The sequence below is a fragment of the Artemia franciscana genome, chromosome 3 (assembly GCF_032884065.1).
Source record: "Artemia franciscana chromosome 3, ASM3288406v1, whole genome shotgun sequence".
In the NCBI taxonomy this organism is placed as follows: Eukaryota; Metazoa; Arthropoda; class Branchiopoda; order Anostraca; family Artemiidae; genus Artemia; species Artemia franciscana.
In genome coordinates, this window is record NC_088865.1 from 12794579 (window position 1) to 12809758 (window position 15180).

The 15180-nt window shown below is 33.5% G+C and overlaps 1 protein-coding gene across 1 annotated transcript in view; it reads right to left on the reverse strand.

Annotated features, from left to right (window-relative positions):
- Nucleotides 1-15180, reverse strand: part of LOC136024888 (zinc finger protein 184-like) — a 95914-nt gene that overhangs the window by 70931 nt on the left and 9803 nt on the right. The window contains exons 4-7 of the mRNA XM_065700419.1: nucleotides 11367-11513; nucleotides 5204-5329; nucleotides 3720-3860; nucleotides 132-674 (exon numbers count right to left, since the gene is read on the reverse strand). Coding sequence (XP_065556491.1) covers nucleotides 132-674; nucleotides 3720-3860; nucleotides 5204-5329; nucleotides 11367-11513 — 957 coding nt within the window. The remainder of the gene's footprint in view (nucleotides 1-131; nucleotides 675-3719; nucleotides 3861-5203; nucleotides 5330-11366; nucleotides 11514-15180) is intronic.

Here is a 15180-nt window from a genome sequence, read left to right on the forward strand (position 1 = left end):
AGATCTTTCTTAACTAAGGAAATGAAAATAGGCACATTCAGAATTTTTTTTGTGCACAACCCGAAAGTGCTATTCAAAAATTCGGGCTTAATTGGAATCACCGTGAACATTACAATAGTAAAAATAAATACCTTGACAGTATCCACCAATAGTGGAATTGAAAAAAATTTCTGGTTTTGTCTTTTCATTGCTGTTCTTGCATTCATTATCAGTAAATTTAAATCCAGTAATATCCTCAGAAAGATGATTCTTCACAATTAAATGTTCCTTTATATCATTAACATTCGGACATAAACAAATGGGGCACTTCTTTTCTTTATCAGCTTCATGTTTTATATAATGAACGGCAAAATCTGAGTAGTTATCTATTTCTTTACGACAAATTTCACAGATAAATGACAGCCCTGTTTCACAGTTTGTAGACTTATGTAGTTGTAAGAAATAAAAAGAATTTTCAATCTTTCCACAATCACTACACCGCCATTTACCGCAGCAGTTTTCTTCAATAGTCCGTTTTGTTAGCTTTTCTATCTCAACAGTTGTTTTTAAAGAAATTTTTTCAAGTGTTTTCGATTGGTTGGATAAACTGGCCAACCAAATAGTTTCTCCAGTACTTGGCAAATCCTTAACAAGTCCACTATGTATCTTCCGAGAACGACCGCTACGAAAAGAGCCTATAAGATCAGAGAAAAATGTAAGGTAGTTGACCTTTAAGCTGATAGTGATTATCGATAAGCCAAACGGTCAGATTCCAGACGAGAAAGGTAAAGTATAAAACTAACACTGTTATGAATGGGTACAATAGACTATCTATATTAGAACTTTAGAACCTTCTGGCTTTTGCACTAACCCCTCCCCCCCCCCCCTTGGTCAAATAGCCATATCAATTCGCGCTAATATGAAAGAGTGCACTTTGTTGGGAGGAGGAGCAAGAAAATCTTTCCTGCGAATTATGAGGAGATAACCTCAAAAAGTGTATTCATAAGCCGTAAAATTTACAGGAGGTCTTGATAAAAAAAAAACGAATGCAACAAAGAAAATCCTAATCAACTGATTCAAATACTCTAGTTACGCGAAAAAATATACATATCCAAAGTATAATTAAATAATGAAGTACGTGGTAGAACAGCCTGCACTGACGAACGACTCTTTTTAAAACCAATTTGATGTCAACCAAACATTGGTTGCGACTAAAAGACTTGTATTTAAAACATGTACTACAATATAATACAGCCTACTGATACTGGTAATTAACATACCAAGCAAACCTGACTCAGATAGGGGGGGGGGGCAAGACTACTTCAAATTTTTTTTAGTTTTTGGGGAAAGGGGATTTCTCTGAATCTTACAACTGTTACGCGATTATTTTATAGCTATTGACTGAAGACTTTACTGTTGTGTGCTTATGTTAGCCATTTTAATACTATTTGACATTCGCTAAAACCAAATACGGTGTTTCAAGATATTAGCCGCAATTAAAGACCCATCAAAGCAATATGTTTGAGACGGATGGTACATTTACAGAGGTTTATTAAGCCCCCTCCAACCTGAAGTCACATTCAATATAACTGATAATTCAACTAAAGGGACACTAGGATTTCATACTAAGCTAACTGTGGCACCTTTTCACCATACTTGGGGCACACTACTTTGCACACACAGAAGTGGGGTAACCTTTGGAGTATACACAATCTGCGTTTTTGTGTTTTGTCTTCAAACAGTTTTTGTGTTTTGTCTTCAAATCAATAGCTTGTTAGTGTTCATTTTGTTCTTTCTTGAGAAAATGCTGACTTGAAAATTGTATAGTTTCGCGAAGAGAAAATGTCAAGAAATAAATACCACACTTTTTTTGGATATGGTTATTTAAGGAAAATATTTTAATAAATCCAGTAGCAATCAGCAAAGTATGGGCAATGTTTGTCTTTTTTAATATAACATTCATATAACTTAGAAACATTGATTTCATTCTTTTATACTGGCAGCTATATCACCAACTTTGTTTTACCTCTATATATTGCCAGCCATATTTTCAACCATATTTACCATATTACCTCCCAATTTTCGATATCAGCTGTCCAAGTACCACTTAGATCATACAGGAGGAAGTTTGAACATCACCGGTGGAGATAAAAGAAACGCTGATGTTGTTAGGGTATTTAATGGTATTGTTTAGGGTATTGATGTTGGGTATTAAGGGTATTTAACAATCCGTCATATTTGGGTTAGTGAATAAGATGATCTTGATGGTGACTGTGGAGAAGGAACAAGGAGAGGAAACTGAGGTTTCCTCTCCCTCGGAAAGTTGAAAGATTGAGAATCGCAATAGACACAGTGTTGCACAACGCCCACTAATAAAGGTGAAGCCCGGCTACAAGAGGTGTCAATCGATAAGTCTTTAGGGAAATGGAGAGGGAGGGAAACATATATTTCCGGAAGTCTGGTTTTTTAGCTGATTCAATTTTTCCGAGTTCAGGAATTCACTGATTTTAGAAGATTTGAAGCATACGAGATGCTGGACAAAAAATACCATCATTTAAAATCAAGAGCCAGCATAAGCTGGGCAGTGTTTGGGAGTCGTGTAATCCTTTGAAAAAATGTCCCATGATTCAAAGCAATTCCAAAATAAGCTTCAAGCAGAACTGAGAACTTCCTTGAAAAATGTAAAGAATGGTTGTACATCACTGGAAATCGTTATTTCCACCAGGCTAAAGTACTTGTCTTATAGTTTTCAAGCCAGTTAGTGAGAAAAAAAAAACTTTCTTTCTGCCCAAAAGTTGGCAGTGGGGGAAGGTTTTATATTGGATGTCCCTAATCTAAACAAAGTGCTACCTGATTTTTTTTTCTGTTAAAAAGCAAGCGAGGAATAAGGGCCATGAGGAATTTGTCAAGAATATGTACACATTTTTGTCCCCAACTATAATAATAATAATAAAATAAAATACATTTTAATAAGCAAAAAACGTATTTTAATAACGCACACATAATAACACAATAATAATAAATAATAATAAAAACACATTTTAACAAGCAAGAGACTGTTCGATAACTTTGTTTAGGACAAAAGAGGGGTCGAAGTCTTTAAAAACAGAAAAAAGAGTATCATCAGGGGCATTGAGCTCAGGGAAAAATACATTCCATTAGAGAATCTATTTGAAAGCCTTGCCAACATGCTTTTCAGGGATATTTTAAATTTTACCTAATCCCTTACCTCTAAATGCCAAAGCATTGCTGACAATTTTCGATCTTTTTTTGCCTCTCAATAATGTACTCTGAAAGTTTGAGCTATGAAACAAGATTTAGGAGAAGAGAAAAAGGTAAAACCTACATAAATATGTGAAACCCTTTACCCTCCTCTTCTCTTAGACTAGAACAGACTTCTGAGAACAATTTGCAACCAGAATTTTATTCTTGCTATTTATGACGAGTTTTGCAATAATTCCTTCATTGGTTACTTGATTTACTGATTTTAAGTTAATTAATTAACGTTATTCTGTTAAGCCTTCTGGAAGCATATAGAAAGTCAAAGAATTTTCTCTATATTCTTCACATATTACAAAAACTAAAGTTCCGTGATAGAAAGAATCACATCAAGTTTCATAGAGACTAAGACCAAGTTTATCAAAATACTAGCTTATGCTTTATTTTAATAAAAAATAGCTTAACGTAAAATAAACAAAAGAATGGAAAGGCTTTTGTATTCTTTCTATTTAAAAGCATACCTTCGTCCTTGAAAGAGCCAACCAGAGCCTGATGTAATATGCATGAACTGATCTTAGGATTTTCCAAACCATAGGATGAATGAGAAAAATTTGAAACTTTCATTAGCTCATCATTCTTAACTTGCAAAGGATCCACGCTTTCTGAAAGATAAAGTGATTGAATCTTAAAAAAAAAAAAAAAAAAAAAAAAAAAAAAAAAAAAAAAAAACAGGAAACGTGGAAAGACAAAATGTGTAGCAAACTATGTAATGCTCCCTTTTTTACATTCACTCAAAGAAGAAATCTTGGCTTGAAAATTGCCTTGTACACCATGCTTGGGCTTTTATTATAAATTTCTAAATTTTGAAGAGTAAATACAATAAAAAAAAAAATATTGCTTGCCATTTAACTTTCAACTTTGCCGTATGAAATTTTACATTCAAGATGTCGCGTACCCATATTTTGAATATTTTTTGTTTACGTACGTTACTTATAATGAAATTGTGCAAAATTATCACAAAACTTTATCGATTTGTCTTGTTCTTTATAAGTATTGGAAAATATTTGATTTGGACACTTTTGTTTTTGTTTTAAACTATGCAAATCATGTTTCACTGAAAAAAAAAACAGTTTGTCGAGGAGATTGTTATGAACTGGTTTCTCTTAGAGATGTTTGTTTTAATGATTGGTTAATGTTCAATTGGTGCAACCGTGATTAAGCGAAATCTAGAATGGATGGCGTGAATACCAGGGTCACCTGTACCGGCAACGACAATTTTGGAAGAATTTTTAGCTTAAAACCGCAAGGAGTTTTTTGGCTTAAGCATTTCTTGACCAACTCTGTTGCAGCAAAACTATGCTAGCTTTTGTATTAGTTGCCAAATCTGCTGCCAATCTGCTGGATACTAGCTGGGATAAATCCAAAATTTAAAAGTTTAATTGAATTTTAATGAGTTTTATCTTAAAATTGCTTTTTCAACATAGAACATTTTTCTGACAATATCTGCCAATAAATTTCACTAAGCCATGAAAGCTACAGGGTAACATTGTTACCAGGGATACCTCCCCCTCCCCGCTTTGAACGCCTACTTTATGGTTTGGACAGGTTTCAAATCCTTGCATGATCCTGGTTAAACAAGGTTCAGCATACCTTTTTCAATGGCAACAGGGAGATTAATAAGTAAGACTGGTAGCCTGGAATAGACTACCAGTCTTACTCTAGAAACCCGCACATAGACTTTTTTTTTTTAATGACTAATTTTACAATAATCTTTTTGGTTAAACCTTCTGGGAGCATCTAGATACTAAAAGCATTTTCTCTATAATCGTCATAAATTACGAAAGAATATTATCAAAGTCCATGAAAGAAAGTATTTTCATCTTGCCTTAGACCAAGTGTGTCAAAATACCAATTTACGCTTTATTTGATAAAAAAAAATATTGCCTAATGCAAAATAAACAGAAGGATGGAAAGACTTTTGCATTCTTTCAATCTGAAAGCATACCTTCAACCAGAGTCTGAGACGAGTTGCAAGAACTGATCTTAGGAGTGTCCAAACCGAAGGATAATTGAGAAAAATTTGCAAGTTTCGAGGGCTCGTCATACTTAATTAGCAAAGGATCGGCGATTTCTGAAAGATAAAGTGACTGAATGACACAAAAAGAACTACAGAAAACATGGAACGACAGAAAGTGTAGTAAACTGCGCAATGAACCCTATAATCTTTCTCTCAAAGGAGAATCCTTGAGTTGAAAATTGCCTCATACACCTTGCTTAGGATTTTTATTGTAAATTTTATATAAATTTATTTTTTATCGGCAGATATAACTGTTATAAATTTCGATGGTAAGTCTAGGCAGAAGAAAAGACAAGAGAAAAAACTACAAAATATGTAAGACCTCTACGACCTCTATACCAAACATTGTTTTTCCTTCTTTTTTGAACAACAGACCTTGCAATAATTTTAACTTGTAATAAATTGGTTCCTGCACTACGCATACCATAGGTCAGCAATCGAAAAAGTTTAAGTTGTAATCATTACAAATGTAGGCTGAATAAGAAGTTTGTTCAAATGTTAAGTAAGTTCAGTCACGATAAAAGAAGCGTTTTTCTTTAGTTTCAAATCTATTTCATTCTCAATATGCTTAAAAGAAAAACAGACTCATAAAAAAAAAAAAAAAAAAAAAAAAATGGCACGAAAAACGTCTACGTGCCTCAACAGGGATATTGTATGAAAATTCCGAAATGGAGGAAATTTTGAAAGGGCTCAAATTTTTTCTTTTTTACACTAACATTGCAATTTTTAGACAAGGAACCTTACAATAATCAGCAGTCATTTTCATTTTTAACAATGAAAGGTATGGCAAACTTACCTGCCATTGACTTTTGTTTTACCAAGCGTTTATTTACTACCCAATATGTCCTTTACAATCCTAACCTATACACCTCTAAGAAACACTTGGTAAATAAAAAACAATTCCAAGTGTGTATTGGGCCTAAGACCATATCAAGAAAATAAAGTGTAATAAAGTAAATATAGTTTTGATATGTTGGAATATAACTTGAAATAGGAATCTTTATGAGGTTAAAGATAATCTAAAGAACTGTATCCTATATTTCTTCAGGAATACCTTATTTTGCCAGTGTTACTTAATGGGTTTTTATTTAATAGTTGGCTTACAACTGCAGGCTCAAACCCGCTACTATAGTAGCCAACTCTCTGTAAATATAGTATGATACTTATTTTTAAGTTGTATTACTATAATTTATTTATTAGCAGTTTACTCACACTCACTAAAGAAATCCTTGGTAAATTTGTAGTTAACAACACAATTGAGATAGCATAAATGTGAATATAAAAACTTTGAGGAAAAATTGGCATTCGTAGCTGATTTAGGAATGGTAATTATTGTTTTTCTCAGTCTTAATAACAAAATGTTGTTTTGAAGAAACAATTCCAGGAATTCAAATTAACATTTTACTAATAAAACCACAGAAATTAATGATGTGTATACCTGAACAAGCTACAGGTGAAATTCTAGTTTGGCTACTTTTTGCTACCTTGGAAAAGGGTTAGGATAAAAAAAATGAATCCAGGGCCAACTCAGGGAAGGAATTGTCAAGCTTTTAAATTAACTCTCGTCTTGTTTCTAAGATCAATTTTGGCTTAATTTTTTGCCTTAAGCGTTTTTTGACCAAATCTACAGACAAAATATGTAAGCTTTAAGCATTAGTTGCCAACTCTGCTAGATAGTAGCTGGGGAAAAAAATGAAAAAATTAGACATTAAATTAAATTTGAATTGAGTTTTATCTTAAACTGCTTTTTCAACATAGAACATTTTGCTAGGTTTTTCTAGCTAGGGTTAGTGGGCTAGCAGAACTTTTAAGAGTGATGTTTAATGGCTCATTTGAAAGCTATTGCTCATATCTACGTGTTTTTCGTCAATTCTACTATTCTTAAGTGCAGCATACCACTGAAAACAACACTTTCGGTACCACTTCTTAAGCGGAAAAGCTCTGAAATGCAAGACAGGTACCATTGTAATAGTTATGTTTCAAAACCTTTAATTGAAGGTTTACAACAACCCTTCCCGTAAACTTCCCCTCCCAGCCCCCTTAGTAAGTTCCATAAAACGTCTGCTCATCAGTAAGCTACTGCAACATTAGCAGGCTACCACACCATCGTAGATAGATGTATAATGAATCAGTTAAGATCTATTGGTTACATTTACTAGGTTTTTACAAATTCTACCATCTATTAGATTTCAATGTTACCCATCTCTTCGGGAATTTCTAACGAAATCTTTGCCATGGTTGCACTTTGTCATGGTTGCACAAGTAGCTACAACATAGTAAAGAGCGAAACACAGCCCATAGCAACTAACAGTTAAAAAACACGTTTAGAAAAAAAAGCTTGCCATCTGACACTGATTCAGGAATGGTAACTATTATTTTGGTTCGTCTTAAAGTAAAAAATTAGTGCCAAAAAACATGTGTTGTGATTTCTACGTGCCTCCTGGAACAACAAGGAAAATCACTGTTTTGTATGGTTAGGACTGACCTCTCCTTCTTTTTTCCGTTGCAATTTACTCATATCTATGTGCTTGAGCCTACGTGAACTATTGCTCATATCTACGTGTTTTTTTTTTATTAATTCTACCATCCGTTAGTGAGATGTAGCACTGAAAACAACAGTTTTTGTGCCAATTCTTAAGCGAAGAATCTTGGAAGTATAAAGCGGTATCATTGTAATAATAACAGTCAAAAACCCTGACTCTTCTTTTTTCCAGGTCTAACGGGTTACCAGAACATCATAGAGATCTTAAGAGCTCATTCAAAATCTATTTATCATATGTAGGTGGGTTTTATAAAATCCGCCATCTATAAAGCCATATGGCACGAAAAATGGCACTTTTTATGCCATTTCTCAAGGGGAGGGGCTAGCGGGCTACCAGAACATCGTAGATAGATTTTTAATATCTCATATAAAAGATTTTGCTCATATCTACGCTCTTCCTATAAATTCCACCATCTGCAAGTTTCCAATGGCACTTTTGGTGTCATATCTCAAGTGAAAAAGCATGGGCTAGTGGGTTACCAGAACTTTGTAGAGTGATTTTCAATGGCTCATTTGAAAACTATTGCTCCGATCTACGTACTTTTTATTAATTCTACCATCCACAAGTGAGATATAGCACCGAAAACAGCACTTTTGGTGCCACTTCTTAAGCGTAAAATCTTGGAAGTATAAAGCGGTATCATTGTCATAGTTATGGTAAAAGACCCTTAGCTGGAGGTTTGCAAGAACACCTCCCGTATGTTCCTCCTCCAGGCCCCCTTAATAAGCTACGCAATTTAAGTCCTACAAACACCAATATATTAACTTAGATTATTAGAGGCGTGATTCTATTAGTACAGCACTGGACTTCAAATTAGATAACCATGCGTTCGATTCCTTCTTTTTTTTTCTTTTTTTTTTCAATCACGGTTTTGTCCCTTATTATTATTACTTTTCAGATGATCCACTATTTTTGCAAATGCGATGCACTCATTTTTTAAAGCATATCCCCGGAAGGCTTATTTTAAAGCTATTACTCATATCTATGTACATTTTATCAATTCTACCATCCATAAGTCTCACGTAACTTGTTTTATACTAGTTTTGAATCTATTTCATTCTCAATACAGACGGACAAAAAAAATTCTGGCAAACATCAAAATCCTGAAATGGAGGAATTTTTGAAAGGGCTCAGTTTTTTTTCGCATTTACATTAACATTGCAATTTTTAGACAAGGAGCATTGCAATAATCAGCTATAAATTTTCATTTTAAATTTCAATAAATCCTAAACTATTAAGATTTTAAGTAATAAATATTACTACATGTATATTTAACTGTCAATACATATTCATTTTTTGTCAGTAAAGTACAATATATGCACTGGTCTTTAGAAAGCATGGGGGTTGTTGTCAAAACGGTACCATTGCAATAATTATGGTCCAAAACCCTAAACTGGAGGTTTATAAAAACCACTCACGCATACTCCCCCTCCAAACCTTCTTAGTAAGTTTCATATATCGTCTACTCATCTTAAAAATAAAAGATTATTGCGAAAATAATTTCACTAAAACTAAAAAATTTTCAACTTGAATTTAACTAGTTTGAATTTTTTACCTTTAAACTTCGCTCTGCGATGAGGCCTGTGCGCTATTTCTAACGGCGGTAATTAAGGGGAAGGGACGTCCTTGCTCCCTTAGTTTTGCTCTTTTCTAGGTTTTGAAAAATACCTTTTTGTGGTCATTTCACTGGAAAAGCCACTTTTTTATTTGAAATGGGAAAACAACCAAAAGTGCACTTTACGGGAATATCTTCTTAAGTCAAATTTATAAAAAGCGATTAGGTATAAAAATAAGCTTTTAAATGAGCCATTAAAAAGCTCTCTTTTGTTACAGTAGCCTTCTCCTTTCTGCAAGCCAGTAGGCGATTTATAGGGCCCTGTCTTCATTATGGCTTTTTCGGGCGAAGTCAGCCGAGTAAAACAACTTTCTGTTCATCGAAAAACAAACGTTTCTGAGAAACGTATATTGTTTAGTAAAGTACGGATAATAAATTGTTTGTTACAACCCCGAAAATTTTCGTAGCTGTCGATATTGTCTGGGATATTTTCTACAGATGTCTTATCTCCCCTAGATCGGTGGTGATTAGAGATTATATAAAAAAAAATGTTTTCAACTGAAAGTAAGGAGTGACATCAAAACTTAAAACGAACAGAAATTATTCCGTATAATTGAAAAAGATCATTGTGGCGTTGTTTCTACATTAAATTTCAATAAAAAAAAGAGCAAATATTAATTAAATAAAGTTTTGTCGAGGGAACTAATGAGGGAAATTGAAACTTAAAACGCACAAAATAATCACTTCACGGCCTGTCTAATATATTTCAATAAAACTAGTATAAATATACAAATTAATTATGTTTTCCTATGTTTTTATGATTAAAGAAAACTAGTGCTTTTCTATAAACACTAAATAATATAGGAGTTTTGGTACAGTAAAGGCAAACCAATTAAGGAAACTTTATAGAATAAAAATAAAGCATTTTAGGATTGTTTCTTTATTGTCTTTTTATTGTTTAATTTGGTATCACTTCAGCACAATGGCTCAGTTCAATGACTGGCTCTCGTTTTGGTTTTGAAAAGGACAAGTCATGATTAGTTTGTAGACAAGTTCGAAGTAAAGCCATCTTGATAGTATTAGGACTATAGACTAGCTTTAGAATTTTTAACATAATTTGAAATTCACTTCTGTGTAGAGAGAAATAACAGAATTTCCAGAGTTCATATTATGTCTTTTTTTTACCATTTTGAGTAATACTAAAGCATATTTCTTACAAATTAAGATTGTATATTACTGACTATTGCAATTATAGCTGGCAAAACCAAAATGCTAACCAATAAATCAATCCAATGTTTTTGTATGCTGTTCAATGACTTTGCGGTTACTAAGAAATATTTAATTTTATGCTTATGTTTTTAAGATAATTTAAGTTGTATTCTGAAAGTTACTGATGTCACAACTGGTGTAAGACTATGAAAAGTTTTACAGATTAATTTATTGCTGTCAGGCTACGTATTTACTTTTGACTCCGAAATCAATATCCCTGTATTTTATAACTGTCTTTTGTGTTTTCAGTATAGTACCAGTTTTCTATAACCCTAGATACATAGGGAGGCATAATTAATTAGTTTATTTGTACTTGTTCTATTGATATATATATATATATATATATATATATATATATATATATATATATATATATATATATATATATATATATATATATATATATAGCTTCAATTTCACTCTTTACTTCCGTCAGAAAAACTTAGTTTTTTAAAATTAATCTTTAATGACAAATTCTGCAATAATTTCTTTAGTTAAACAGCCTAGGAGCATCTAGACACTGCAAGCCGTTTCTCTATATTCTTCAAAAATCACAAAAATCCAATTCCATGAAAGAAAGAATCATACCAAGTTTCATAAAGACTGAGACCAAATGCGTCAAAATACCAGAGTATACTGTATTTGATAACAAAAAAAATTAGCCCATTGCAAAATAAACAAAAGGACGGAAAGATTTTTATATTCTTTCTGTTTAAAAGCATACCTTCTTCATTTAATAAGGAAGAGCCAACCAGATCATGAGACGAGTTGCAAGAGCTGATCTTAGGGATGTCCAAACCAAATGATGATTGAGAAAAATTTGAATATTTCATGGGTTCGTCATTCTTAATTTGCAAAGGATCCACGACATCTGTAAGATAGTGTGATCGAATGACACAAAAAGACCTTGATCAATTGATCAGAGTGAATGAGAAGAACAAAGATAACTGTTGTAAATTTCGATGGTAAATCTAGGCAAAAGAAAAGAGAAATGATAGCAAAATATATAAGACACCCCCCCCCCCGAGCTTATTTTCTATAAGTCTAAAACATACTCCAGTGAATAATTTAAACAAAAATTGTTTTTCCTCTCTTTCTTAAGAAAGAACTGGCAGTAATTACACATGCCATTGGTCAGCATACAAAAAGTTTAAGTTATATTCATTAAAAACATAGGTTGAATGAAAAGTTTGTTCAAATGAAGAAATTATAGTTAGGACTGAAAAAGAAGCATTTTTTCTCTAGTTTTCAGTCTATTTTATTCTCAATACGTTTATAAAATTTAGACGCATAAAACAAAATCCTGGCAAACATTAAAATTCTGAAATGGAAGAATTTTTGAAAGGGCTCAGTTTTTTTCGTATTTACATTAACATTGGAATTTTTATACAAGGAACTTTAAAATAATCAGCTATATATTTTCATTATTAACTTCAATAAATCCGAAGTTATTAAGACTTTAAGGAATAAATATTACTATATATTATGTATATTTAACTGTCAATACAAATTCGTTTTTTTTTTCAGTAAAGTACAAATTATGTTTTGGTCTTGAGAAGGTATGGGGGTTGTCAGCCCCACTCACGTTAGTTTCTGCTCGTTTTGAATTTGACTGGGTTGTTTATTGCAAATAAAAAAGAATTGTTTATTGTACTGCAAAAAAAATGTTAAAAAGACTAAGTCACTAAGGCTAGGAATAAGTGAAGATGAAAAGGTGACGTCGGGTAACGAAAAGGTTGATCAGATCGGCAGCTTCACTTACCCTGGTAGTAATATTAGTAAAGACGGTGTGAGCAGGGAAGATGTTAAAAGTTGAACAGCCAAGGCTCAGTGTTTTTGTTTTTTTTTTCACAGTTAAAAAAAAGTTTAGAGGAATAGGAAGAAAATTCTGCAAACCAAGATTAGAATATTACAAGCTAAAATGATGACAGTGGTCAAATATGGCTCTGAAGCATGGGCACTCCGAAAAGCGGATGAAAATTTGCTAGATGTTTTCCAGAGAAATTGCCTATGGATTGTTCTGGGTATCCGACTGACTGACAGTATTTCAAACAGTAGGCTGTATGAAAAATGTGGTTCAATACCGCTTTCTAGGGTTATCATGATAGAAAGGTTGAGGTGGGTAGGGCACGTAACTGCGGAAGAAGGGTGACAGATTGCCGAAGATTGTCCTTTTCGGCCAACCGTCTAGGGTTAAACAGAAAGCAGGTCGTCCTCGTCTGGGGTGGGAACAAGTCATAAAGAAAGATTTATGGAAACTCCCGGGGAAAGTGTAAAGGGGGAGCCTTGAATAGATTGGGATGGAGGAGGAGCGTGCGTAGCTTTGTTGGCCTCAGGCGACTTGGTGCTGCGGTGAGTTGTTAGTAGAAGTAGCAGTAGTTTATTGTAATTATTGTTCGTTTTTTAGTTTAATTTATTTATTGATAGTGATTTTAAAGGGTTACGCTTGGAAGATTATTTAGCTTTATTTCTGCTCGTTTTTGGTCCAACGGAGCTCTTTACTTTTCTTTGACAAGATAAAAGTTTTAAAATTTGTCTCTGTTCGTTTTTTATTGATATAACCTTTTTCGTAGAAAAGAAAATCATATTCAATATCTTTTCAGTTTTTTTCCAAAAGGAATCCATAGTTTGGCTTACTGTTTGCATATTAGCGAAAAATGTTCAACAATTTTGTAGCAACATAAACCCTTTTGGAAATTTCGACACAGATACAGATAGTATTGTTTAATTTAGTTTTATATCTCCTCAAGTTGACCTGAAAAATAAATTGAATACCATTTCCGAAATCTATACTCTTTGACAGCCTGGACATACTTACACTTTTTGGATTAAGTTGAATTGCAAGAGCAGATTCAGTAACAGTATTAAAATGAAAGTTCAACTTAATACCCTCAGTCGTTCTCGGGATCTTGCTGAGATATTTTATTAGCAACCAGCATACACACAGTGCCTTTTGACTTAGTTTTAAAGCAACATTTAGCTATAACGTATAATGGAAAAATGCATAACTATAGGTGGTTGACAAAGCCAATATCCCTAGAGACTTAGTTACTGGACCACTCAACTATGCTGAACAAAATGGCAATCTCAAAATTCTTATGGGATATGTTTGGAAAATTAACAGGTTTGGGGTGAGGTCTGTTATTCCTCCTACCACTTTTGACGCTAAAACAGAGCTAGAATGTTCAATTTCCAATCAAATTTGCCTGCTCTAAAGTTTATGGAATCGGCTTTTCCATAAAAACTTTATATGCTCCCTGGACATAACTTACAACTCTTGCCCCTAGGCTCTGGGGGATTGTATTTACCCTGAAAGCCTTGTTATATGGTGTTTGAACCATTTTGAACAAAATGGCTATTATCGAAATTCCTATCTGATACTTTCGGAAAAAAATATGCGCGTGGGGGCAGTTGCCCTCTATTCACATTTGACTCTTCCTGTACTTCTGACCTCCAATCCAATGGGCCTCCTCCAAAGTTAATGCGACCGTCCCTTCTTTAAAAGCCTCATAATTATGCTAATAATGGGCAACTAGTATGATCTTCAGCCCTTGACCAGAGGGCTGTGGGGGGTTGATATTCCCAAAGTCATAATTTATTGGACCTTCCAACTATGCTGAACAAAATAGCTATCTCAAAATTTTGATTAGATGTGTTTTGAGAAACGAAGGATGTGAGAAAAGGGAGCTGTTTGCCGTCCTATCTCTTTTGAGGTATAAACAGACGGTAGGAAAATCATTTTTCAATCAAACAAGCTTCTTTTGAAGTTTCTACAATTACTCCTTCTATATAAAGCACCTTGGTCAGAAAAAAAGAAACAACATTGCTAATGTGTCCTTTTGAACCCCTTTTGACGCCCTTTTCACCTTAATACTCTTAACCTTGCAAGTGGTTGCCATTTCAGTAGACGTTAGAGTTATTTAGTAGCAGTACCAGTGGCAGAATTAAAAATAGGAAAGGTAATAGTGTTAGTAGTAGTATTTGCATATTCCTTTTGTTATATTGATCTTCCTCTTCAACCATTCTCAAAAAATTACAACTAAATACCCAAGTCCATTCTTAAGATCTACCCTTTGAACAACCTGCATGCAAATAGGGTGTTTTGATTTAGTTCTAATTCACCGTTAATATTGTGTTAAATTTTTACCTTTATACACGTAGCCTTAATAGCAGTAGTATCACCGTAGTAGTGACAGTAGTAGGAGCGGTAATAGTGTTACATTAGAAGTAGTATTAAAAGTAGTAGTAGCATTATTAATAGCAGTAGTAGTAGGTACATGATGCCTCTGGGTTAGTTTAACATCCTTCTCAACACTTCCTCATATTTTCATTTCAATATCCTCAGCCTTTGTAGCACTGGTTACAAAAGCAGCAGTTTTATAGGTACTAGTGGTGGTAGTGGTAGTAACGTGAAAATATAGGCTTTTTGGTTAATTGATCACTTCCCTTATGATTTCCTTGGATACAAATTAATAGACTCAGTCATTCCTGAGTTACGCCTTTTTGACGACCCGTATGCACGCAATATGTTTCGATTT